At 44.0% G+C, this 27,542-nt stretch overlaps 1 protein-coding gene across 1 annotated transcript; it reads right to left on the bottom strand.

Annotated features, from left to right (window-relative positions):
• Nucleotides 1-7,526: 7,526 nt before the first annotated feature.
• LOC139394711 (tubulin polymerization-promoting protein-like) lies at nucleotides 7,527-27,297 on the bottom strand. The gene is made up of 5 exons (XM_071142811.1): nucleotides 27,272-27,297; nucleotides 26,639-26,752; nucleotides 21,208-21,552; nucleotides 9,382-9,535; nucleotides 7,527-7,805 (listed from the first exon to the last, which is right to left on the bottom strand). The coding sequence occupies exons 2-5, from the start codon at nucleotides 26,683-26,685 to the stop codon at nucleotides 7,527-7,529; spliced, it is 825 nt and encodes a 274-aa protein (XP_070998912.1). The 5' UTR covers nucleotides 26,686-26,752; nucleotides 27,272-27,297.
• Nucleotides 27,298-27,542: the final 245 nt, after the last annotated feature.

Below are 27,542 nucleotides of genomic sequence, written 5' to 3'. Positions count from 1 at the left end.
AACCACTCTAGGGACAATAAAAGTCCTTGACTCTTGGGATAATACAAATCTTAACACGGTCTGACTAAAAGCAACCTAATGAGATATTCATTACAGGAGATGCCAGATTATTTGTTCTAGTATAAAGATAAAAAACCAGACCCCAATGGGTGAAGAAAGTGCTTTTTAGTGTTTGTGACTAAATGGTGTTGTGTTTGTGCTTCAGGTCACTGGTTGCAACTAATGAGCATTTGCTGAGTGAATTGGAGAGGACTGGGAGACGGCTCTGAGTAGGAGAGGGAGGGGCAGCTACACGTCACAACTACAACAACTAGAGAGAACTGGAGGAGACTAGGAGACGGCTCTGAGGAGCTACACGTCACAACTACAACAACTAGAGAACTGGAGGAGACTAGGAGACGGCTCTGAGGAGGTACACGTCACAACTACAACAACTAGAGAACTGGAGGAGACTAGGAGACGGCTCTGAGGAGCTACACGTCACAACTACAACAACTAGAGAGAACTGGAGGAGACTAGGAGACGGCTCTGAGGAGCTACACGTCACAACTACAACAACTAGAGAACTGGAGGAGACTAGGAGACGACTCTGAGGAGCTACACATCACAACAACTAGAGAACTGGAGGAGACTAGGAGAAGGCTCTGAGGAGCTACACGTCACAACTACAACAACTAGAGAACTGGAGGAGACTAGGAGACGACTCTGAGGAGCTACACATCACAACAACTAGAGAACTGGAGGAGACTAGGAGACGGCTCTGAGGAGCTACACGTCACAACTACAACAACTAGAGAACTGGAGGAGACTAGGAGACAGCTCTGAGGAGCTACACATCACAACAACTAGAGAACTGGAGGAGACTAGGAGACGGCTCTGAGGAGCTACACGTCACAACTACAACAACTAGAGAACTGGAGGAGACTAGGAGACAGCTCTGAGGAGCTACACATCACAACAACTAGAGAACTGGAGGAGACTAGGAGACGGCTCTGAGGAGCTACACGTCACAACTACAACAACTAGAGAACTGGAGGAGACTAGGAGACGGCTCTGAGGAGCTACACGTCACAACTACAACAACTAGCAGGCCCACAACTACAACACCAGGGCCACATTCCGCAGGTAAACGTTATGGAACATTGCAAATAGAAATGTCATGAATAGAGCCAATTCCTTACTCTACATGATGTCAGAGAGGAATGTTTGTTCTACATTTCTATCTGAACGTTCCAGAACGTTGTCCTGCTGAACGAGCACCAGCACCAGATTCTCTTATTTTAGCTCTATATACACTGCTGCCAACATTTACACTGTTCTTATGATGCTCCGGGATGAATGTTGAGCATGTAAACTGGTCTCTAACTCTGATCTCATTTTTTACTTCTGTGGTTTTACTGTGTCCACTATCCACACCTTTACACTGTTCCTTACTGACTGTATCCACACCTTTACACTGTTCCTTACTGACTGTATCCACACCTTTACACTGTTCCTTACTGACTGTATCCACACCTTTACACTGTTCCTTACTGACTGTATCCACACCTTTACACTGTTCCTTACTGACTGTATCCACACCTTTACACTGTTCCTTACTGACTGTATCCACACATTTACACTGTTCCTGACTGACTGTATCCACACCTTTACACTGTTCCTGACTGACTGTATCCACACCTTTACACTGTTCCTTACTGACTGTATCCACACCTTTACACTGTTCCTTACTGACTGTATCCACACCTTTACACTGTTCCTTACTGACTGTATCCACACCTTTACACTGTTCCTGACTGACTGTATCCACACCTTTACACTGTTCCTGACTGACTGTATCCACACCTTTATACTGTTCCTTACTGACTGTATCCACACCTTTACACTGTTCCTTACTGACTGTATCCACACCTTCACACTGTTCCTGACTGACTGTATCAACACCTTTACACTGTTCCTTACTGACTGTATCCACACCTTTACACTGTTCCTGACTGACTGTATCCACACCTTTACACTGTTCCTTACTGACTGTATCCACACCTTTACACTGTTCCTTACTGACTGTATCCACACCGTTACACTGTTCTTTACTGACTGTATCAACACCTTTACACTGTTCCTGACTGACTGTATCCACACCTTTACACTGTTCCTTACTGACTGTATCCACACCTTTACACTGTTCCTTACTGACTGCATCCACACCTTTACACTGTTCCTTACTGACTGTATCCACACCTTTACACTGTTTCTTACTTACTGTATCCACACCGTTACACTGTTCCTTACTGACTGTATCCACACCTTTACACTGTTCCTTACTGACTGTATCCACACCTTTACACTGTTCCTTACTGACTGTATCCACACCTTTACACTGTTCCTGACTGACTGTATCCACACCTTTACACTGTTCCTTACTGACTGTATCCACACCTTTACACTGTTCCTGACTGACTGTATCCACACCTTTACACTGTTCCTTACTGACTGTATCCAGACCTTTACACTGTTCCTGACTGACTGTATCCACACCGTTACACTGTTCTTTACTGACTGTATCCACACCTTTACACTGTTCCTTACTGACTGTATCCACACCTTTACACTGTTCCTTACTGACTGTATTTACACCTTTACACTGTTCCTGACAGACTGTATCCACACCTTTACACTGTTCCTGACTGACTATCCACACCTTTACACTGTTCCTTACTGACTGTATCCACACCTTTACACTGTTCCTGACTGACTGTATCCACACCTTTACACTGTTCCTTACTGACTGTATCCACACCTTTACACTGTTCCTTACTGACTGTATCCACACCTTCACACTGTTCCTGACTGACTGTATCCACACCTTTATACTGTTCCTTACTGACTGTATCCACACCTTTACACTGTTCCTGACTGACTGTATCCACACCTTTACACTGTTCCTTACTGACTGTATCCAAACCTTTACACTGTTCCTTACTGACTGTATCCACACCTTTACACTGTTCCTTACTGACTGTATCCACACCTTCACACTGTTCCTTACTGACTGTATCCACACCTTTACACTGTTCCTGACTGACTGTATCCACACCTTTACACTGTTCCTTACTGACTGTATCCACACCTTTACACTGTTCCTTACTGACTGTATCCACACCTTCACACTGTTCCTGACTGACTGTATCCACACCTTTACACTGTTCCTTACTGACTGTATCCACACCTTTACACTGTTCCTGACTGACTGTATCCACACCTTTACACTGTTCCTTACTGACTGTATCCACACCTTTACACTGTTCCTGACTGACTGTATCCACACCTTTATACTGTTCCTTACTGACTGTATCCACACCTTTACACTGTTCCTTACTGACTGTATCCACACCTTTACACTGTTCCTTACTGACTGTATCCACACCTTCACACTGTTCCTGACTGACTGTATCCACACCTTTACACTGCACATTGAATCTCAATATTTATGACTCTAGACATGTTTAAATGATAAAGTATTTATTGTGTTCACGCTGTTTCTGCCTCTGTGTTTATGGAAACTGAAGTGGGGAAATGGCTTCTTCACTAAACACAATGCTGCTTGAGGTCAGTTCTAGCAAGTAAAGCCTGTCTTGGTAGAACATATTGTGGGGATAATATATTATTTTAACATATTAATGAGGAGAGAACAGGCATGGTGTTCATCACAAATGGCACCCTATTCCCTATAAAATTGTATGGAAGGATTCCGTCCAGACGGGATGTAATAACATACAACTGATCCTCTCAATAAGTAATCAGATCAGTAGAGGAGACAACTGATCCTCTCAGTAAGTAATCAGATCAGTAGAGGAGACAACTGATTCTCTCAATAAGTAATCAGATCAGTAGAGGAGACAACTGATCCTCTCAATAAGTAATCAGATCAGTAGAGGAGACAGATCAGTAGAGGAGACAACTGATCCTCTCAATAAGTGATCAGATCAGTAGAGGAGACAGATCAGTAGAGGAGACAACTGATCCTCTCAATAAGTAAACAGATCAGTAGAGGAGACAACTGATCCTCTCAGTAAGTAATCAGATCAGTAGAGGAGACAACTGATCCTCTCAATAAGTAATCAGATCAGTAGAGGAGACAACTGATCCTCTCAATAAGTAATCAGATCAGTAGAGGAGACAGATCAGTAGAGGAGACAACTGATCCTCTCAATAAGTAATCAGATCAGTAGAGGAGACAACTGATCCTCTCAATAAGTAATCAGATCAGTAGAGGAGAAAACTGATCCTCTCAATAAGTAATCAGATCAGTAGAGGAGACAACTGATCCTCTCAATAAGTAATCAGATCAGTAGAGGAGACAACTGATCCTCTCAATAAGTAATCAGATCAGTAGAGGAGACAACTGATCCTCTCAATAAGTAATCAGATCAGTAGAGGAGACAACTGATCCTCTCAATACGTAATCAGATCAGTAGAGGAGACAACTGATCCTCTCAATAAGTAATCAGATCAGTAGGAGACAACTGATCCTCTCAATAAGTAATCAGATCAGTAGAGGAGACAGCTGATCCTCAATAAGTCATCAGATCAGTAGAGGAGACAGCTGATCCTCTCAGTAAGTCATCAGATCAGTAGAGGAGACAACTGATCCTCTCAATAAGTCATCAGATCAGTAGAGGAGACAACTGATCCTCTCAATAAGTAATCAGATCAGTAGAGGAGACAACTGATCCTCTCAATAAGTAATCAGATCAGTAGAGGAGATTAGAAACACACCAATAATTCTTCAGGATGGGGAATTTTTATTTTCAACAATGCTACAAATCATGAACACACAGGTCTCGAGAACAAGAACCAAAACACAAAGCATGCACCAGGTCACAATAATCGTACATTAACAAGTTATTTTTTTGAAAAATAAGAAGGATTTGCTTCTCCACACGAAAAGGTGCACAGTATTTGGCATTAAGCACACAAGACAAATCGTACTAAAGTGATTACGATTCAACTAGTTAACAGGTGTTGATCTCAATCAACGCATGAATTCTTATTGGTCAGCAGAGGCTAAGGTAGGGTGGCCAGTATGAAAGCAACAGTATGTCATTATGCTGGAAAAATATGTCCTACAAAAGTCTACTTCTTTGTTCATCCTCTTCACCTCATACAGTATGTCCATCAAATATCACAGTACTATATTACCCTGCCTTTTGTATTCTGTTGAATGTGTGCCGTAGAAAGTGTCAGGATAACAGTGTTTACACTAAAAAGGTTTCTCTAAAACTTCTTCAAAGACAAGAGTTCAAGGGTCACAAACAATACTGATGAAGTCACTAGTCATATGTACCTACCTACCTGTAGTATCTATGGCATAGGAGTCTTTTTCATTTAGAATGTAAAACCTTCTAGTTTGATGTGCATCCATTTGATACAATTCAAATTGCTGACATTTGATTTTGTAGCCTGGTGGAACCAGCCTGATTGCTGGTTCATCATTTCTCTTTCATCATTCTCTTTCATAGTGGACGCAGCGATCAGGCTGGTTCATCATTCTCTTTCATAGTGAACGCAGCGATCAGGCTGGTTCATCATTTCTCTTTCATGGTTCCATTTCATAGTGGACGCAGCGATCAGGCTGGTTCATCATTCTCTTTCATAGTGGACGCAGCGATCAGGCTGGTTCATCATTCTCTTTCATAGTGAACGCAGCGATCAGGCTGGTTCATCATTTCTCTTTCATGGTTCCATTTCATAGTGGACGCAGCGATCAGGCTGGTTCATCATTCTCTTTCATAGTGGACGCAACGATCAGGCTGGTTCATCATTCGCTTTCATGGTGAACGTAACGATCAGGCTGGTTCCACCAAGCTATAGATTTTTTTCTGCATGTACGGTCAATGATATCACCTGATAATGTCACCCAACTCCTTGGCCACAAATGTCCCCTTTGATATTCTTAGTCTAAACATAGTCATTTATAGGATCTCTATGGTCTCTGTACACTCACAATGTAACCACAACTTGGTCCTCCTGTCAAAGTGAAGTTGTTTTAGTTTTAATTCCATTGGTATCACTACTCTGCCAGAACGTAGGAGCAGAGCAAGTCACTATAGCCGAGTCACTAAACACAGCAGTTGAAATGAGACCTCTGAAATATGTCGTCTGTTTCATGTCGTTAATGGTAAAGTAGTAGCATTCCATTACTTCATGCATAAGATACAGCAAGACAAGAGAAACAAACGCAGGTCAGCGTCTTAAATGAAGCCATGCGGCCGCATGTTTAGAAATACACACACTCTTACCACCAATATATTACAACTATAGACATCTGACGGCAGTATCATATCAGTTAAATATTGAAAAATACAAACCTGAACAACCCAGCTCACCTCTTAGTTTCAGAGGTCCAGCTAATACAACCGGACATAGTGTGGAACAAACTGTGGAGCCTTATCAACTTGGTGTGTGTGTGATTTAGATGAATGATTAGAGATAATAATTTCAGGGTCATTTACCTATTATCTTGTTTAATATGTTGGGTGTAAATAATTGATGAGGGTTTCAGGATGAACCAGACAAGACGTGGTCTTAGGATATTAAATAATTCTAGTGTTATTCTTCTCCTTGTGTTGTAAATACATAAAGGTACAGTATCGATATGACTTCACAGAACGTTTAGAAAAGCAAGATTCACAAGGAAGGGAAGTTAAAACTCATATAGATAACAAACTTGATATCTGCCAGTAGAATGAACAAAAATAAAATGTTATCATTCATATGATATTACGTAGCTAAAGACAGGAAGACTCAGAACTTCTACATATCCTGTTCAAAAGGTTTAGTTATTTTAAGAACAATTGAAGGCAAACGATGTTGTCGTCAATATGTGTAAACTATGATGCAGTATAAAGGAGAACAGACAGCCGGTAGATGAAGACTCATACAGCAGACTTCATTGACCAGAGGAAAGGCAGAAAGTTGATATTGAAGATGATTTGATCAATATAACAACCTACCAGTATATCTACTTCACCAGTTTGTGCCAATAGACATTAAACTAACTAAAACGTATGAAATGAAGGATGTTTTTCTTCAACTAAAAAGAGGAAAAGAAGCTATGGCCCATCTAAAGCAAAGTGCAATCTTGTTAAATCATTTGGAAAACCCTTTCTTCCCTCTTGTTTTGTTTTTCTTGGCATGGTGTTATTCATAGTGCTTATAATACATATGTGAAGACGCCTATCATCATGAAGAGGTTTCAAAAAAATGCAGAGCAAAACAGTTGTTTCCCTTGTTGGTTGGTGGGTTCATGTGAACATTTGGCAGTAACTTGCGATCTGTCAGGAATGTACCAGCTGTAAAAATGGATGTAAACAGTTGTCCAGTTCTCACACATAACAAAAAAAGACAGGAACTCAAAACATCCCACTCGCGAAAAGAAAACAAGATGGGTGAGAACATATGAAATCCTATCTTTTTGTTGTGCTTTCATGGAGTTCTTTCTTTAGAAAATTATTATCCTATCTTCACACTGGTTTGGCTCCAGGGGGCCCTCCTCCAGGGGGCCCTCCTCCAGAGTGCCCTCCTCCAGAGTGCCCGGCTCCAGGGGGCCCGGTGGGCTTGGTGACTTTCTTCTCATATGACCCGAGGTGTTTGTATCCTGCGACGTACCCGGATGTGTCCACCATGTCCACGCGACCTGCCTTCCCCTTCCCACGGCCACTCTCGTCAAAGCGCTCCTTGTGTGACCCAGTGAACTTGGTCGTGTCCGTCAGACGAGACACGGTCGGAGAAGCCACCGCTCTCTGTGGACAGAAAGAAAGTTACATAAAAAAATGACATGCATGATGACGACTTGAGTTTGTTCTGAGAATCCATCCCAAATAGCACCCTATGGGCCCTGGTCAAAAGTAGTGCACTACCCTATGGGCCCTGGTCAAAAGTAGTGCATATTTTTGAAATATCACATTTACATAAGTATTCAGACCGTTTACTCAGTAATTTGTTGAAGCACCTTTGGCAGCGATTACAGCCTCCAGTCTTCTTGGGTATGACGCTACAAGCTTGGCAGACCTGTATTTGGGGAGTTTCTCCCTTTGTTCTCTGCAGATCCTCTCAAGCTCTGTCAGGTTGGATGGGGAGTGTCGCTGCATAGCTATTTTCAGGTCTTTCCAGAGATGTTTGATCGGGTTCAAGTCCGGGCTCTGGCTGGGCCACTCAAGGCCATTCAGAGACCTGTCCTGAAGCCACTCCTGTGTTGTCTTGGCTGTGTGCTTAGGGTCGAGGCCCTGTTGGAAGGTGAACCTTCTCCCCAGTCTGAGGTCCTGAGTGCTCTGGATCAGGTTTTCATCGAGGATCTCTCTGTACTTTGCTCTGTTCATCTTTCCCTCCATCCTGACTAGTCTCCCGCTGAAAAACATCCCCACAGCATGATGCTGCCACCACCATGCTTCACTGTAGGGATGGTGGCAGGTTTCCTCCTGATGCGACGCTTGGCATTCAGGCCAAAGAGTTCAATGTTGGTTTCATCAGACCAGAGAATCTTGTTTCCTTTATGTGCCTTTTGGCAAACTCCAAGCAGGCTGTCGTGCCTTTTACTGAGGAGTGGCTTCTGTCTGGCCATTCTACCATAAAAGCCTGATTGGTGGAGTGCTGCAGAGATGGTTGTCCTTCTGGAAGGTTCTCTCATCCCCACAAAGGAACCATCTGGTTCTTGTTCACTTCCCTGACCAAGGCCCTTCTTCCCAGATTGCTCAGTTTGGCTGGGCGTCTAGTTCTAGGAAGAGTCTTGATGGTTCCAAACTTCTTCCATTTAAGAATGATGGGGGCCACTGTGTTCTTGGGGACATTCAATGCTGCAGAATTTTTTTGGTACCCTTCTCCAGATCTATGCCTCTACACAATCCTGTCTCGGAAGCTCTATTGACAATTCCTTCGACCTCATGGCTTGAATTTTGCTCTGACATGTACTGTCAACTGTGGGACCATATATAGACAGGTGTGTGCCTTTTCCAAATCATGTCCAAACAATTGAATTTACCACAGATGGACTCCAATCAAGTTGTAGAAACATCTCAAGGATCATCAATGGAAACAGGATGCACTGGAGCTCAATTTCAAGTCTCATAGCAAATATATACACACACATTTGCAAAAATTTCTAAAAACCTGTTTTTTGCTTTGTCATTATGGGGTATTGTGTGTAGATTGAGGATTTTATTTTAATCCATTTTAGAATAAGTGTAAGGTAACGAAATGTGGAAAAAGTCCAGGGGTCTGAATACTTTCCGAATGCACTGAGTCTGTATACGTGTATTCATTCATATCTGGTTTTAGCGTCAGTACTATTGGATGTAATTTCCTGCTGCTTCGGGACCTTACCGTGACTCCTTTAATGACCGGTTTCTTCCCCTCAATCATCCTGAAGACCTCCCCCTCCGCCTCCTCTCCCGTTTTCTCCTTGAATCTCTTGCTGGCCAGCTCTCCCACCGCTGCCTTGAACTCGTCAAACGTGATGGTGCGACAGGATTTCTTCCTGAAATGTAGAAACAACCAACCAGCCACTTAGAAATGTCAAAACTACCGATGTCACAGAGTGAAGAGTCTGTGGAACTCAGTGAGAGAATTCTACTGCTGTTGACCTCTGTCTCCATGTTACATCATAAACATGGGGATGTGCCAAATCACACCCTTTTTCCTATTGGAGTATCCTGGTCAAAGGTAGTGCACTATAAAAAGGAACAGGGTGCCATTCGAGACATGATTTGGCTTGTCATTTTAATGCCCCTCATCACAGTTTGAGAGCGTCAAAGGAGAATCGACCACACTGTATACAAAGCCATGAGATAGCATCAACATGTCAGCTATCTGATGGCACAGCTGTGTGATAGCATCAACATGTCAGCTATCTGATGGCCCTGCTGTGTGATAACATCAACATGTCAGCTATCTGATGGCCCTGCTGTGTGATAGCATCAACATATCAGCTATCTGATGGCCCTGCTGTGTGATAGCATCAACATGTCAGCTATCTGATGGCCCTGCTGTGTGATAGCATCAACATGTCAGCTATCTGATGGCCCTGCTGTGTGATAGTATCAACATGTCAGCTATCTGATGGCCCTGCTGTGTGATAGCATCAACATATCAGCTATCTGATGGCCCTGCTGTGTGATAGTATCAACATATCAGCTATCTGATGGCCCTGCTGTGTGATAGTATCAACATATCAGCTATCTGATGGCCCTTCTGTGTGATAACATCAACATGTCAGCTATCTGATGGCCCTGCTGTGTGATAGCATCAACATATCAGCTATCTGATGGCCCTGCTGTGTGATAGCATCAACATATCAGCTATCTGATGGCCCTGCTGTGTGATGGTGTGCTCTACAGACAGACACAGGGAGAGGCATCTTAGGCACTGCCTGGACAGAGACAGACACAGGGAGAAGCATCTTAGGCACTGCCTGGACAGAGACAGACGATGTGTTTATGTGTGAAAGTGAACTTCTCGGCTACAGAGTTTTTAGATTTTCTGGTGTTCCGTGTTCTGCTTTCTACTAGGGCTGTGTCCCAAATGGCACCCTCAAATAGCACCCTATTCCCTAAATGATGCATTACTTTCAACCAGGGTCCAATTGGTACGCAGCCTAGTAGTCATCAACATGATGTCAGGTGTTATTATAGCTCAGCCAATCACATCCACCCCTCCAAGGGGCCATGCGTACGGCTGTTTAAACTGACTATACACCATTCTGCTTCTCCGTTCAGACGTCGTCGTGCATGGTAACACAAATACAAACAACCATTGCTGTGGTGATAAATCTGCTAAACAAAAGGCTGTAAAGCCAAACAGTCTCCCCGGGTAACATGTTGTCATAGCAACAAGCTACAGTAAACAGGCGTGTTTGGGGTTTATTATTAAATTGACTCCTTCAGTGACTGATTTTGTTTGGGCGATCCGTCAGTGTTGAACAGTTGAGAGCTCCATTCCTCCGTTGCCTGTTCCATGCTGTCTAATGTCAGATGGGACATAGGACTTCCAGCTGGCACGTTGTGTCTGAGGAGAGGAGGAGGAGGAGGGCTCTGTGTCCTCTGGAAACCAATTAAAATGACCCTGTCAGGAGCTTGCTAAGGAATCAGACATATCAAACAGCATCTACAATGCGTAGGAGTGCCGATTTAGGATCAGTTTAGCCTTTTAGATAACTTCCTTTTTTGATTTATTTCACCTTTATTTAACCAGGTAGGCAAGTTGAGAACAAGTTCTCATTTACAATTGCGACCTGGCCAAGATAAAGCAAAGCAGTTCGACACAAACAACAACACAGAGTTACACATGGAATAAACAAACATACAGTCAATAATACAGTAGAAAACGTCTTTATACAGTGAGTGCAAATGAGGGAGGATAAGGGAGATGAGGCAATAAATAGGCGAAGGTGGTGAAGTAATTACAATATAGCATTTAAACACTGGAATGGTAGATGTGCAGAAGGTGAATGTGCAAGTAGAGATACTGGGGTGCAAAGGAGCTAAATAAATAAATCAATAAATAACAGTATTTTTTTTTTTTTTTTTTTTTTTTTTACCTTTATTTAGCCAGGCAAGTCAGTTAAGAACAAATTCTTATTTTCAATGACGGCCTGGGAACAGTGGGTTAACTGCCTGTTCAGGGGCAGAACGACAGATTTGTACCTTGTCAGCTCGGGGGTTTGAACTCGCAACCTTCCGGTTACTAGTCCAACGCTCTAACCACTAGGCTACCCTGCCGCCCCATGGGGATGAGGTAGTTGGATGGGCTATTTACAAATGGGCTATGGGCTATGTGCAGGAGCAGTGATCTGTGAGCTGCTCTAACAAATAAGGACAGGGGGGGGACCTGATCCTAGATCAGCACTCCTACACTGTGAAGCTTGACACACAGCTCTGGATCTGTGGTGGGGGCTGGTTGGGACAAATCATTGAGTGGCTAGCCGTTTGGTAAGCCTTTCGGTTCTAGACTGTGCGGATATAGTTGTTATACCGTGTTAAAGATGGGATGGGACTTAATTTTTTACTTTCTTATGTTTTTACTGGAGAAAAAAACATATATCCAGCTGCCTGGCTCACCACAGTAGGGTTGGGGTTGGGGTAGGCAGTAGACACCATAGAACTGAACTACAGCAGGTCCAGCCTGGTCTCATAGACTAGACGTAACATAGTAAAGGTAAATCCGTGACACTCAAATTAGTATGATATGTTGTTTGGTATGGTTACATAAGACAGATGATTACTTAAGGCAAAAATGAAAGTAGGGTGGTTTGGTCGGGGTAGATGGGTGGGTGTATAACGCGAACATCTAGTAACCCAAAGGTTGCGAGTTCGAATCTCATCACCAATAACTTTAGCAACTTTTCAACGACTTACTACTTTTTTGCTACTTTGCAACTACTTAGCATGTTAGCTAACCCTTCCCCTAACCTTAACCCTTTAACCTAACTTTAACCCTAATCCCTAGCCGAGCTAATGTTAGCCAGCTAGCTAAAGTTAGCCACCTATCTAGAATTCGTAGCACATCCTACGTTTTGCAAATTCGATAACATATTGTACACTTTGCACATTTGTAACATATAATAAGAATTGTAACATACACTACACGGCCAAAGGTATGTGGACACCCCTTCAAATGATTGGATTCGGATATTTCAGCCACACCCGTTGCAGACAAGTGTATAAAATCAAGCACACAGCCATGCAATCTCCATATACAAACATGGGCAGTAGAATGGCCTTACTGAAGAGCTCAGTGACATTCAACATGGCGCCGTCATAGGATGCCACCTTTCCAACAAATCAGTTTGTCAAATTTCTGCACTGCTAGAGCTGCAACGGTCAACTGTAAGTGCTGTTATTGTGAAGTGGAAACGTCTAGGAGCAGCAACGGCTCAGCTGCGAAGTGGTAGGCCACACAAGCTCGAAGAACAGGACCGCTGAAGTGCGTAGAGCGTAAAAATCATTGGTTAAGTAGGGCTGCAAAGGGTCGGAAACTTTCCGGAAATTTTCCATGGGAAGTCAAGCCCAGGAATTTTGTTTAAATTCATCAAAAAAGTTAGCTTATAACAGTGAACCTTTTTTTGTGGGATACACAAACGGCAAATCTAGGTCTTGTGGCATATTTTGGTTAAACTATCCCCAATTCAATGGAATTGCAACCCTCTGCATGCACAGCGCATTCTGTACAGCTGATTCTCAAGATCTCGCACACTAATGAGATGCTAATGAGCCCACACTACTACACTGTCTGAGCCAAGGACTACATGCTTTCTGGTAAGTTTAGATTGCAATACTGGGTGGGGTGAATATATTTTATATGACATACATTATTTTTTTTGTTAGCTAGTAAATAGTAGCCTACAGCAAAGTGTGTTTAAATCATTTCTAACTTGTTAACCATTTCTGCTAGTTAGTTTTTGCTACCATGTGGGTTTTAGCTTGCTTGAGCCTGCTAACTAAGGAGTGTTAATTCGCCTGTTTCCATAATCATTTATCTTACAAAGGAGTTGTTTAATCTAACTGCTTAACTATTTATCTCTTCATGGAATTTTATTTTTGTTTTATTTTACAGGGAAATGCCACATCTGATGTGTGGAGACATTTCACTGCAGCTAATGTAGAAGGAAAAGCTGTGTACATTTGCAAATACTGTGCCAAATCATATGTAAAGAATGCAACAAAGATGCAGAATCATCTGGCCAAGTGCATAAAGTTCCCTCAGCGCTCACAACAAGCAACATCTGACAAAAGTCCCTCTACTTCTATTTGAGGTGAAAATTATGAATCAGACACCTTATCGATAGCAACAGCTCATGGTCCTCCTGGAATTAGAAGTTTTGTTGACTCAATGACTCAGAGAAATGCTGATGAATATCTTACTCGAGCTGTGTATGCAAACTGGTTCACCTCTGATGCTCACTGGCAATGTGTGTTAGAAGAGATTTCTGAATGTTCTTCTCCCAGCATACACCCCTCCAACCAGACATGCATTATCTACTAATTTGCTGGATGCAGAGTTCAACAGAGTTCAATTGATGGTCATGCAAATCATAGAGAAAGCAGACTATTCCACTATCTCTGATGGGTGGTTGAATGTTCATGGGCAAGGAATAATTAACTACATCATATCCACCCCTCAACCAGTATTCTACAAGAGCACAGACACAAGGGATGATAGACACACCAGTCTCTACATTTCAGATTTCATCAATGACCTTGGACCACAGAAGGTATTTGCACTGGTGACAGACAATACTGCGAAATATGAAGGCTGCTTGGTCTAAAGTGGAGAAGTCCTACCCTCACATCACACCCATTGGCTGTGCTGCTCATGCATTGAATCTGCTCCTCAAGGACATCATGGCACTGAAAACAATGGATACACTCTACAAGAGAGCCAAGGAAATGGTTAGGTATGTGAAGGGTCATCAAGTTATAGCAGCCATCTACCTCACCAAGCAAAGTGTAAGAATAAGACCACCAGATTGAAGCTGCCCAGCAACACCCGTTGGAGTGGTGTTGTCATCATGTTTGACAGTCTCCTGGAGGGGAAGGAGTCTCTCCAAGAAATGGCCATATCACAGTCTGCCGCTAAGGACAGCCCCATCAAGAGGATCCTCCTGGATGGTGTATTTTAGGAGAGAGTGGTAAGCAGCCTGAAACTCCTGAAACCTGTAGCAGTAGCCATTGCACTGATTGAGAGAGACAATGTCATCCTGTCTGATGTTCAGACTCTGCTTGCAGATGTTCGAGAAGAAATCCGTACTGCCCTGCCCACTTCACTGTTGCTCCAAGCAGAGGAAACTGCAGTCTGAAATACATCAAAAAGCGTGAAGACTCCTGCCTGAAGCCCATACACGCCGCAGCGTAGATGTTGGACCTCAAGTCTGCTGGCAAGAGCATCCTGTCTGATGCAGAGATCAACAAGGCCTATGGTGTCATCACTACTGTGTCTCACCACCTTGGCCTGGAGGAGGGCAAGGTTCTTGGTAGTCTGGTGAAGTACACTTTCAAGCAAGGGCTTTGGGATGGAGATGCAATATGGCAGTCGTGCCAACATATCTCATCAGCCACCTGGTGGAAGGGACTTTGTGGATCTGAGACCCTTTCCCCTGTTGCCTCCATCATCCTCCAAATTCCACCAACATCAGCCGCCTTAGAGCGCAATTTGTCCTTGTGTTTGGGAACACACTCACCAAAGCACGCAACAGGCTGACCAATACAAGGGTTGAAAAATTGGTGGCCATCCGGGCAAATGTGAGGCTTTTTGAGCCTGACAACTAGCCATCCTCAACAAGGTTGGAAAGTGACAGTGGAGATGAGTCTGATGTTCAAGAGGTGGACATTGAGGAGGTCCAGGGAGAAGACATGGAAGCCTGAGAGGAAGACAACCAAAGCTTTAGTTTCTAGACTATCATTTTACAGATATATGTTGAAAACATTTCTGGGAGATGAGATGGATTATTGGGGATCATTAGATATTCCCTTTCTTTTGTTGTTCAGTGAAATCATATCATGTGAAGAGTCAACTCATTTAATTAAAGTTCAATTCGTAACTAAATTATATATATATATATATATATATATATATATATATATATATATGTTTTCCATTAGAAGGATTTAATCATTTGCAATGATGTCTATTTATGATACAGTAAAAGGTTTCTGTTTCTGTCTCCATATGATATGGTAAATATATCCAATGCAAAGAAACGAGACGCTACCTCCCCTAATGCATAGTGCCAACTGTAACGTTTAGATGAGGAGGAATAAGGGTTCAGGATAGGCCCCTTAGTTCCAGTGAAGTGAAATCTTAATGTTATAGCATACAATGACATTCTAGATGATTCTGTGCTTCCAACTTAGTGGCAACAGTTCGGGGAAGGGCCTTTCCTGTTTCAGCATGTTAATGCCACCTAGCCCAAAGTGGTTTGTTGAGATGGTGTGGAAGAACTTGATTGGCCTACACAGAGCCCTGACCTCAACTCCATCCAACACCTTTGGGATGAATTGGAACGCTGACTGCAGGCCAGGACTAATCGCCCAACATCTGCGCCCGACCTCACTAATGCTTTTGTGGCTGAATGGAAGCAAGTCCCTGCAGCAATGTTCCAACTTCTAGTGGAAAGCCTTCCCAGAAGAGTGGAGGCTGTTATAGCAGCAAAGGGGGAACCAACTCCATATTAATGCCCATGATTTTGGAATGAGATAATTCGACAAGCAGGTGTCAACATTATTTTGGTCATGTACTGTAGTGTATCATATGAAATGGGTGATGGACATCCACAAATAATAAATACCATACGAAATGAAACATCATATTAAATGGAGTGTCTCGGCTTTACGTACAGAATAATACAAAATGCTCTGAGTCCAGGTTGTCTAGTCAGTGAGAGGGAAGGATCATCACTGGCATGAAATGGCATGACAACAGAGATTCGTTACATAGGCTATAGCATGAAATGGCACGACAACAGAGACTCGTTACATAGGCTATAGCATGAAATGGCACGACAACAGAGACTCGTTACATAGGCTATAGCATGAAATGGCACGACAACAGAGACTCGTTACATAGGCTATAGCATGAAATGGCACGACAACAGAGACTCGTTACATAGGCTATAGCATGAAATGGCACGACAACAGAGACTCGTTACATAGGCTATAGCATGGCAGAGAAACCCAGGGGTACAGTAGACAACTTCCCCCCTGAATAAATGTGGATTTAACGAAGCCATATAGTCATCAGACAGTGGCCATAAAGCCGTTGAATTCTTCATGTCCTTGCTAGCGCTGTGTGAGCTCTGACTCTCTGATTAAAAGAAAGGCTCCATCTACATCATGTCTGGCATGGTGGCACGCACGCCTCCCCAGCTCAGCTCTGCTCATGCCTCAGAAACAGCTCAGAACACATTCCCTCCCCCACAAAACTCTGCTCTCTCTCTCTCTCTCTCTCTCTAGCATATGCACATTCTACTGTAGGCCTACATCACTGCTCTACTGAACACACAACTGACAACAGCAGCCTTCAATTTTTTTTTCTCAGTTTTAAAGCTAATTTCCTGCAAATGTACACATTATGCCATGTAGCTGAGAGAAAATGTTGCAGTTTTAAAGTACATTTCATTTCGGCCGTGGAGCTAGTTTCCTGCATTTTTATACATTTTGCAAATGGCTGATGCCGTGTTTCTTTGTTGCTGAAACATAAAAAACTAAATGAATACTGGAATTCATTGTTTTGTGAATTTTCAGTTGTCAGTGTGGTCGTGAATGAACTGCTCTCTCCCCTCCCTCCAGCTACAGCACTGGTCTGTTCTGACGCTGTCTAGCAGAATCATCTCTACTCTCAGGGCTCAGTCAGGATGAAACAAATCACTTCATTAAAGCTTCATACTGGAGCAAACAGCAACCCCCCCCCCAAAAAACAAATATGGCTACAGTCTGTAAAACAGACTGCCCTGTCCTGTCATTTAGCTTCATGCTTTGTAGATACACCTTCCTTCACCTGCATTTAGAGCACAATGCTCATGATCAACACGATAGACATACACCCCCATGCCTTTCAAAGCATACAGAACATATACCTTAACCATTCAATACCCAACACAGAACATACGAACACAGAACCCCACAACAAGCACGGTTCAGTCAGTGTGTGTTGGGTTGTTATTGAGGTCATTCTACTAGAAATGACCTGGACCCTGTGGCAGTAGAGGATGGCGACTGCCTCAGGCATCTGGGGAAACAGCAGAGTGAACAATCCTGCCCCCGGACTGTTACCGAGGGCAACAACCCCCTACAACATGACTGTTACCAAGGGCAACAACATGACTGTTACCGAGGGCAACAACCCCCCACAACATGACTGTTACTGAGAGCAACAACACCACACAACATGACTGTTACTGTGGGCAACAACCCCCCACAACATGACTGTTACTGAGGGCAACAACCCCACACAACATGACTGTTACTGAGGGCAACAACCCCACACAACATGACTGTTACTGAGAGCAACAACCCCCCACAACATGACTGTTACTGAGAGCAACAACACCACACAACATGACTGTTACTGAGGGCAACAACCCCCCACAACATGACTGTTACCGAGGGCAACAACCCCCTACAACATGACTGTTACCAAGGGCAACAACATGACTGTTACCGAGGGCAACAACCCCCCACAACATGACTGTTACTGAGGGCAACAACCCCCCACAACATGACGGTTACTGAGGGCAACAACCCCCCACAACATGACTGTTACTGAGGGCAACAACATCACACAACATGACTGTTACTGAGGGCAACAACACCACACAACATGACTGTTACTGAGGGCAACAACCTCCCACAACATGACGGTTACTGAGGGCAACAACCCCCCACAACATGACTGTTACTGAGGGCAACAACACCACACAACATGACTGTTACTGAGGGCAACAACACCACACAACATGACTGTTACTGAGGGGTTTTCCTATTCAACTGTTGGGAGTCTATATCGAGTGAGACTTTCTTTCCTTTTATACAGTATATTCTTAGAAAACAGTATTTTATATAGTATTCTATCTCTTGGAATGGAATAGTGTCTATGTCCCATGAATATAATATAGACACGTAACATAGTATCCTGTGGATACAGAACCTACCTATGAATGTCATATCTATATCTATTTCTATATCTGTCCCAATGCTGATAGTTTTATATCAACAGACACTGACATGCCATATTGTCAGGAAGCAGTAGTTAGTATGTGTAATTCAAATTCCAAGTCCATCGATCAGCAAATTGAGCTTGATCTAGATACTGGCACCCTTGTTCCCAGTCCCAGGTCAAACCATCCATCCTACTATCTCTCTGTATCTGTCTGCTTTACATAACTATTATATAACAGGAGGATCCTACTATCTCTCTGTATCTGTCTGCTTTACATACAGTGCCTTGCGAAAGTATTCGGCCCCCTTGAACTTTGCGACCTTTTGCCACATTTCAGGCTTCAAACATAAAGATATAAAACTGTATTTTTTTGTGAAGAATCAACAACAAGTGGGACACAATCATGAAGTGGAACGACATTTATTGGATATTTCAAACCTTTTTAACAAATCAAAAACTGAAAAATTGGGCGTGCAAAATTATTCAGCCCCCTTAAGTTAATACTTTGTAGCGCCACCTTTTGCTGCGATTACAGCTGTAAGTCGCTTGGGGTATGTCTCTATCAGTTTTGCACATCGAGAGACTGACATTTTTCCCATTCCTCCTTGCAAAACAGCTCGAGCTCAGTGAGGTTGGATGGAGAGCATTTGTGAACAGCAGTTTTCAGTTCTTTCCACAGATTCTCGATTGGATTCAGGTCTGGACTTTGACTTGGCCATTCTAACACCTGGATATGTTTATTTTTGAACCATTCCATTGTAGATTTTGCTTTATGTTTTGGATCATTGTCTTGTTGGAAGACAAATCTCCGTCCCAGTCTCAGGTCTTTTGCAGACTCCATCAGGTTCTTCCAGAATGGTCCTGTATTTGGCTCCATCCATCTTCCCATCAATTTTAACCATCTTCCCTGTCCCTGCTGAAGAAAAGCAGGCCCAAACCATGATGCTGCCACCACCATGTTTGACAGTGGGGATGGTGTGTTCAGCTGTGTTGCTTTTACGCCAAACATAACGTCTTGCATTGTTGCCAAAAAGTTCAATTTTGGTTTCATCTGACCAGAGCACCTTCTTCCACATGTTTGGTGTGTCTCCCAGGTGGCTTGTGGCAAACTTTAAACAACACTTTTTATGGATATCTTTAAGAAATGGCTTTCTTCTTGCCACTATTCCATAAAGGCCAGATTTGTGCAATATACGACTGATTGTTGTCCTATGGACAGAGTCTCCCACCTCAGCTGTAGATCTCTGCAGTTCATCCAGAGTGATCATGGGCCTCTTGGCTGCATCTCTGATCAGTCTTCTCCTTGTATGAGCTGAAAGTTTAGAGGGACGGCCAGGTCTTGGTAGATTTGCAGTGGTCTGATACTCCTTCCATTTCAATATTATCGCTTGCACAGTGCTCCTTGGGATGTTTAAAGCTTGGGAAATCTTTTTGTATCCAAATCCGGCTTTAAACTTCTTCACAACAGTATCTCGGACCTGCCTGGTGTGTTCCTTGTTCTTCATGATGCTCTCTGCGCTTTTAACGGACCTCTGAGACTATCACAGTGCAGGTGCATTTATACGGAGACTTGATTACACACAGGTGGATTGTATTTATCATCATTAGTCATTTAGGTCAACATTGGATCATTCAGAGATCCTCACTGAACTTCTGGAGAGAGTTTGCTGCACTGAAAGTAAAGGGGCTGAATAATTTTGCACGCCCAATTTTTCAGTTTTTGATTTGTTAACAAAGTTTGAAATATCCAATAAATGCCGTTCCACTTCATGATTGTGTCCCACTTGTTGTTGATTCTTCACAAAAAAATACAGTTTTATATCTTTATGTTTGAAGCCTGAAATGTGGCAAAAGGTCGCAAAGTTCAAGGGGGCCGAATACTTTCGCAAGGCACTAACTATTATATAACAGGAGGATCCTACTATCTCTCTGTATCTGTCTGCATTACATAACTATTATTTAACAGGAGGACCCTACTATCTCTCTGTAGCTGTCTGCTATACATAACTATTATATAACAGGAGGATCCTACTATCTCTCTGTATCTGTCTGCTTTACATAACTATTATATAACAGGAGGGTCCTACTAATGGATCTCTACCAGTCATCCCTTTATACTGAGACAACAGTTGATTCAATGAAATGCATTTCACCATTACAATGAGGATGAAAGAAACAGAAAGGAAGATAACTCAACTCAACTCCACTCCACTCCTCTCCTCTCCCCCCTCTCCTCTTCTCCCCCCTCTCCTCTTCTCCCCCCTCTCCTCTTCTCCCCCCTCTCCTCTCTCCTCCCCTCTCCTCTTCTCCCCCCTCTCCTCTCTCCTCCCCTCTCCTCTCTCCTCCCCTCCCCACACTCTCCTCGCTCTCCTCTCCTCCCTACACTCTCCTCCCTTCCCGTCAAAAGTAGTGCACTATTTAGGGAATGGGGTGCCATTGGCGCTGCAAGATTTCTACTACGCCATTTGGGACACAGCCTACTAGAAAAGATTTCCTTACTTGACTTTAGTGAAGACGATGTCCACGTCCGTGAGGGTGACAGTTTTTCCGTCGATGACGCCACAGTCCTTGCACAGCTTGGACCAGTTCTTGCCATGCATGTCCTTTCCTGTGGCACGTGTATCGCCGTGGATGGCGAAGCGCCGGAACGACTCCTCCAGTGCGGTTATCTCCACGGGCGTCCGCGACCCTGCCCCACCCTCGCTGGTCCCGTTGGACTCGGAGGAAAGCCTTTTGGAGGCCCGGTCCTTGGACTGCTGTTCGCTGGGCGGCCGCAGGGGAGTGGAGGAGATTGGAGAGTTGGAGTGCTTGGCCGTCTGAACTGTAAAATCTGCCATGCTGTCTCTGAGGAAGAGGAAAGAGACCGACACTATTATCTGAAGAGCCAGGATGTGTGGTTTCCCTGTTTATGTGAAACAGATTTACATACTGTACATGAGTTAAGTATGTGGGACATAATATCTCCTGTGTTAAACCACTGTGTTAGTACAGGTGGACTGGGACATAATGCCAGCTCTGTGTCTCCTGTGTTAAACCACTGTGTTAGTACAGGTGAACTGGGACATAATACCAGCTCTGTTTCCTGTGTTAAACCACTGTGTTAGTACAGGTGGACTGGGACATAACAGGTCTGGAGCAGAAAAGGGGAATTCTCATCTCTACTGCATCATGCTGTGATCCTGACTGTAGGTGAAGGAGATGACTGTAGGTGAAGGAGATGACTGTAGGTGAAGGAGATGACTGTAGGTCAAGGAGATGACTGTAGGCGAAGGAGATGACTGTAGGCGAAGGAGATGACTGAAGGCGAAGGAGATGACTGTAGGCGAAGGAGATGACTGTAGGTCAAGGAGATGACTGTAGGTCAAGGAGATGACTGTAGGTCAAGGAGATGACTGTAGGTCAAGGAGATGACTGTAGGTCAAAGAGATGACTGTAGGTCAAGGAGATGACTGTAGGCGAAGGAGATGACTGTAGGCGAAGGAGATGACTGAAGGCGAAGGAGATGACTGTAGGCGAAGGAGATGACTGTAGGTCAAGGAGATGACTGTAGGTCAAGGAGATGACTGTAGGTCAAGGAGATGACTGTAGGTCAAGGAGATGATTGTAGGTCAAGGAGATGATTGTAGGTCAAGGAGATGACTGTAGGTCAAGGAGATGACTGTAGGTCAAGGAGATGACAATGGGTGAAGGAGATGACTGTAGGTGAATGAGATGATTGTAGGTGAAGGAGATGACTGTAGGTCAAGGAGATGACTGTAGGTCAAGGAGATGACTGTAGGCGAAGGAGATGACTGTAGGAGAAGGAGATGACTGTAGGAGAAGGAGATGACTGTAGGCGAAGGAGGTGACTGTAGGTGAAGGAGATGACTGTAGGCGAAGGAGATGATTGTAGGTCAAGGAGATGACTGTAGGTCAAGGAGATGACAATGGGTGAAGGAGATGACTGTAGGTGAAGGAGATGACTGTAGGTGAAGGAGATGACTGTAGGCGAAAGAGATGATTGTAGGTCAAGGAGATGACTGTAGGTCAAGGAGATGACAATGGGTGAAGGAGATGACTGTAGGTGAATGAGATGATTGTAGGTGAAGGAGATGACTGTAGGTCAAGGAGATGACTGTAGGTCAAGGAGATGACTGTAGGCGAAGGAGATGACTGTAGGTCAATGAGATGACTGTAGGTCAAGGAGATGACTGTAGGTCAAGGAGATGACTGTAGGAGAAGGAGATGACGGTAGGTCAAGGAGATGACTGTAGGTCAAGGAGATGACTGTAGGTCAAGGAGATGACTGTAGGTCAAGGAGATGACTGTAGGTCAAGGAGATGACTGTAGGCGAAGGAGATGACTGTAGGAGAAGGAGATGACTGTAGGCGAAGGAGGTGACTGTAGGTGAAGGAGATGACTGTAGGAGAAGGAGATGACTGTAGGTGAAGGAGATGACTGTAGGTGAAGGAGATGACTGTAGGTGAAGGAGGTGACGGTAGGCGAAGGAGGTGACTGTAGGCGAAGGAGATGACTGCCAAAAGATAGAATTTGTAGATAATTGGCCCTCTTTCTGGGACTCACCCACAAACAGGACCAAGCCTGACCTGCTGAGGAGTGACGGACTCCATCCTAGCTGGAGGGGTGCTCTCATTTTATCTACCAACATAGACAGGGCTCTAACTCCTCTAGCTCCACAATGAAATAGGGTGCAGGCCAGGCAGCAGGCTGTTAGCCAGCCTGCCAGCATAGTGGAGTCTGCCACTAGCACAGTCAGTGTAGTCAGCTCAGCTATCACCATTGAGACCGTGTCTGTGCCTCGACCTAGGTTGGGCAAAACTAAACATGGCGGTGTTCGCCTTAGCAATCTCACTAGGATAATTTACGATAGCAAATTTCAATTTACAAAAAAAAAAAATGACGTTTTCGTCTTTTGAGCTTCTAGTCATGAAATCTATGCAGCCTACTCAATCACTTTTTATAGCTACTGTTTACAGGCCTCCTGGGCCATATACAGCGTTCCTCACTGAGTTCCCTGAATTCCTATCGGACCTTGTAGTCATAGCGGATAATATTCTAATCTTTGGTGACTTTAATATTCACATGGAAAAGTCCACAGACCCACTCCAAAAGGCTTTCGGAGCCATCATCGACTCAGTGGGTTTTGTCCAACATGTCTCTGGACCCACTCACTGTCACAGTCATACGCTGGACCTAGTTTTGTCCCATGGAATAAATGTTGTGGATCTTAATGTTTTTCCTCATAATCCTGGACTATCGGACCACCATTTTATTACGTTTGCAATTGCAACAAATAATCTGCTCAGACCCCAACCAAGGATCATCAAAAGTCGTACTATAAATTCACAGACAGCACAAAGATTCCTTGATGTCCTTCCAGATTCCCTCTGTCTACCCAAGGACGCCAGAGGACAAAAATCAGTTAACCACCTAACTGAGGAACTCAATTTAACCTTGCGCAATACCCTAGATGCAGTTGCACCCCTAAAAACAAAAAACATTTCTCATAAGAAACTAGCTCCCTGGTACACAGAAAATACCAGAGCTCTGAAGCAAGCTTCCAGAAAATTGGAACGGAAATGGCGCCACACCAAACTGGAAGTCTTCCGACTAGCTTGGAAAGACAGTACTGTGCAGTACCGAAGAGCCCTTACTGCTGCTCGATCATCCTATTTTTCTAACTTAATTGAGGAAAATAAGAACAATCCGAAATTCCTTTTTGATACTGTCGCAAAGCTAACTAAAAAGCAGCATTCCCCAAGAGAGGATGACTTTCACTTTAGCAGTGATAGAGATGAAGGAGATGACTGTAGGTGAAGGAGATGACTGTAGGCGAAGGAGATGACTGTAGGTCAAGGAGATGACTGTAGGTCAAGGAGATGACTGTAGGTCAAGGAGATGACTGTAGGTCAAGGAGATGATTGTAGGTCAAGGAGATGACTGTAGGTCAAGGAGATGACTGTAGGTCAAGGAGATGACAATGGGTGAAGGAGATGACTGTAGGTGAAGGAGATGACTGTAGGTGAAGGAGGTGACTGTAGGTGAAGGAGATGACTGTAGGTCAAGGAGATGACTGTAGGTCAAGGAGATGACTGTAGGTCAAGGAGATGACTGTAGGTCAAGGAGATGACTGTAGGTCAAAGAGATGACTGTAGGTCAAAGAGATGACTGTAGGCGAAGGAGATGACTGTAGGCGAAGGAGATGACTGTAGGTCAAGGAGATGACTGTAGGTCAAGGAGATGACTGTAGGTCAAGGAGATGAATGTAGGTCAAGGAGATGACTGTAGGTCAAGGAGATGATTGTAGGTCAAGGAGATGACTGTAGGTCAAGGAGATGACTGTAGGTCAAGGAGATGACAATGGGTGAAGGAGATGACTGTAGGTGAATGAGATGACTGTAGGTGAAGGAGATGACTGTAGGTCAAGGAGATGACTGTAGGTCAAGGAGATGACTGTAGGAGAAGGAGATGACTGTAGGAGAAGGAGATGACTGTAGGAGAAGGAGATGACTGTAGGCGAAGGAGGTGACTGTAGGTCAAGGAGATGACTGTAGGTCAAGGAGATGACTGTAGGTGAAGGAGATGACTGTAGGTGAAGGAGTTGACTGTAGGTGAAAGAGATGACTGTAGGCGAAGGAGGACTGTAGGTCAAGGAGATGACTGTAGGTCAAGGAGATGACTGTAGGTCAAGGAGATGACTGTAGGTGAAGGAGATGATTGTAGGTCAAGGAGATGACTGTAGGTCAAGGAGATGACTGTAGGCGAAGGAGATGACTGTAGGAGAAGGAGATGACTGTAGGCGAAGGAGAAGGAGATGACTGTAGGTGAAGGAGATGACTGTAGGTGAAGGAGGTGACTGTAGGTGAAGGAGGTGACTGTAGGCGAAGGAGGTGACTGTAGGTGAAGGAGGTGACTGTAGGTGAAGGAGGTGACTGTAGGCGAAGGAGGTGACTGTAGGCGAAGGAGGTGACTGTAGGTGAAGGAGTTGACTGTAGGTGAAAGAGATGACTGTAGGTCAAGGAGATGACTGTAGGTCAAGGAGATGACTGTAGGTCAAGGAGATGACTGTAGGTCAAGGAGATGACTGTAGGTCAAGGAGATGATTGTAGGTCAAGGAGATGACTGTAGGTCAAGGAGATGACTGTAGGTCAAGGAGATGACAATGGGTGAAGGAGATGACTGTAGGTGAATGAGATGATTGTAGGTGAAGGAGATGACTGTAGGTGAAGGAGATGACTGTAGGCGAAGGAGATGACTGTAGGCGAAGGAGATGACTGTAGGTGAAGGAGATGACTGTAGGTGAAGGAGTTGACTGTAGGTGAAAGAGATGACTGTAGGGTCAGATCTAATCTTGTTCATCAGACCCTACGGGTCATGAACTATGTAGAAAATAGGGTCCCATTTTGGACAAGGGCTTAGCCTGGGGACAATGTTAGGACAGCTGTACAGACAGCCGTAGGGGTTTGACTTGAGTCCTCTTGTTCCCCTGTGAAAACACACTGTCTCTAACACAAGGCTTGTTTCATTGGCTCTGGTTCTCTCTCACTCACTGCTAACTCAGTGTGCTAGCTGGAGGCTGGAGGCAGAGCTTTAGCTCAGCTAGTTGTCAGTGGTGTGAGCCCAGGCTGACTGTGAATGGGCAGATGTCGTAAGTGTTCTGGCATGGAGGTGATGGTTATTAATAGATCTCTGGTATTCAAGAGAAGAGCCATGGTTGTGCCAGGAGAGCAGACGGACAGTCAGTCAGGCCGACACACACACACACACACACACACACACACACAGCCAGTATTTCTACTGTTTCAAACCGCTGTGTTTCACTGTGATCCTGAGGTCATAGAACAGTTTAGAGAGAGGCAGAATGCTTGAAGAAATGTTGGGCATTGATGTTGATACAACAGCATATTCAGAGACATTCGTTACTACTTACCTTAGTTCAGCCAGCTTTGGGTCAGCCAGCTTTATTGGGTCAGCCATGGCGCTGCAGTAGTTGGTTTCCCCCTCTACACTGCTTGGAGTAGGTGACTCTCTTAGTTTCTTTCTACTGTGAAAAAGATTCAATGGACATTGTAAGTGAGTAATGTCTTTCTCTCTCTCTCTGTGTGTGTGTGTGTGTGTGTGTGTGTGTGTGTGTGTGTGTGTGTGTGTGTGTGTGTGTGTGAACAAGAACGAAAGTGGACAAAGTGATAGTCCATTGTTCATCAAAGTCGGAAAACTAAGTGCAAAGTCCGGGACTGTGAGTGCTCCTACTTTCACATTGTGAGGCCTTCAGACTCATTAATCACCCTTCTTCTACTGTCCTCATATTTATGACCCATCCAGTGATAACAACCACGTCCCAAGCGGCACCCTATTCCCTGTATAGGGTACTACTTACCCATAAAGCTCTGGTCAAAAGTAGTGCACTATTTAGAGAATAGGGTGCCATTTGGGATGAAGACATATTTCATTATGTACTTGGCACCAAATCCAAAGCACTAAACTAGTAATAGCATGTCAATACGAATAACACCTTATAGTATAACATAAATACTTCTAGTTTAGATGAAAAACAAATACATACCGTATTGTTCAGTATTATAGTTAAAACCCTAACAGACAACAAAGTCATGTCCTGCCACAGCTGTCTTACCTCCTGTTTCTCATTTCTTCAACCCAACTGATAAAACCTGACTGCCTTCCCTTTTAAAGGCTGGCTATAGCCGAGCCCCTCTCCTGTTAAGGACCTGTTTTACAACAGTCTTTCTCTGGCTACGTCCCAAAAGTAATGCACTATATAGAACAGGGTGCCGTTTGGGACACAACCTCCCTCTTCCAGATGCTTTCAGTCAGTC

Source organism: Oncorhynchus clarkii, unplaced genomic scaffold (genome assembly GCF_045791955.1).
Source record: "Oncorhynchus clarkii lewisi isolate Uvic-CL-2024 unplaced genomic scaffold, UVic_Ocla_1.0 unplaced_contig_10520_pilon_pilon, whole genome shotgun sequence".
In the NCBI taxonomy this organism is placed as follows: domain Eukaryota; kingdom Metazoa; phylum Chordata; class Actinopteri; order Salmoniformes; family Salmonidae; genus Oncorhynchus; species Oncorhynchus clarkii.
Note: the sequence above shows the minus strand (reverse complement) of the source record. Positions and strands in the feature narration are given on the sequence as shown.

Bases quoted from the DNA above. Each gene is read 5' to 3' on its own strand.
- LOC139394711 (XM_071142811.1), bottom strand. From the start codon at position 26,685: ATGGCTGACCCAATAAAGCTGGCTGACCCAAAGCTGGCTGAACTAAG. The intron at 9,536-21,207 runs GTAAGGAAATCT...TCTACATTTCAG, and splicing joins ATCGTCTTCACTAAAGTCAA to GAAGAAATCCTGTCGCACCA. The intron at 7,806-9,381 runs GTAAGGTCCCGA...TTCTGTCCACAG, and splicing joins CGGTCATTAAAGGAGTCACG to AGAGCGGTGGCTTCTCCGAC.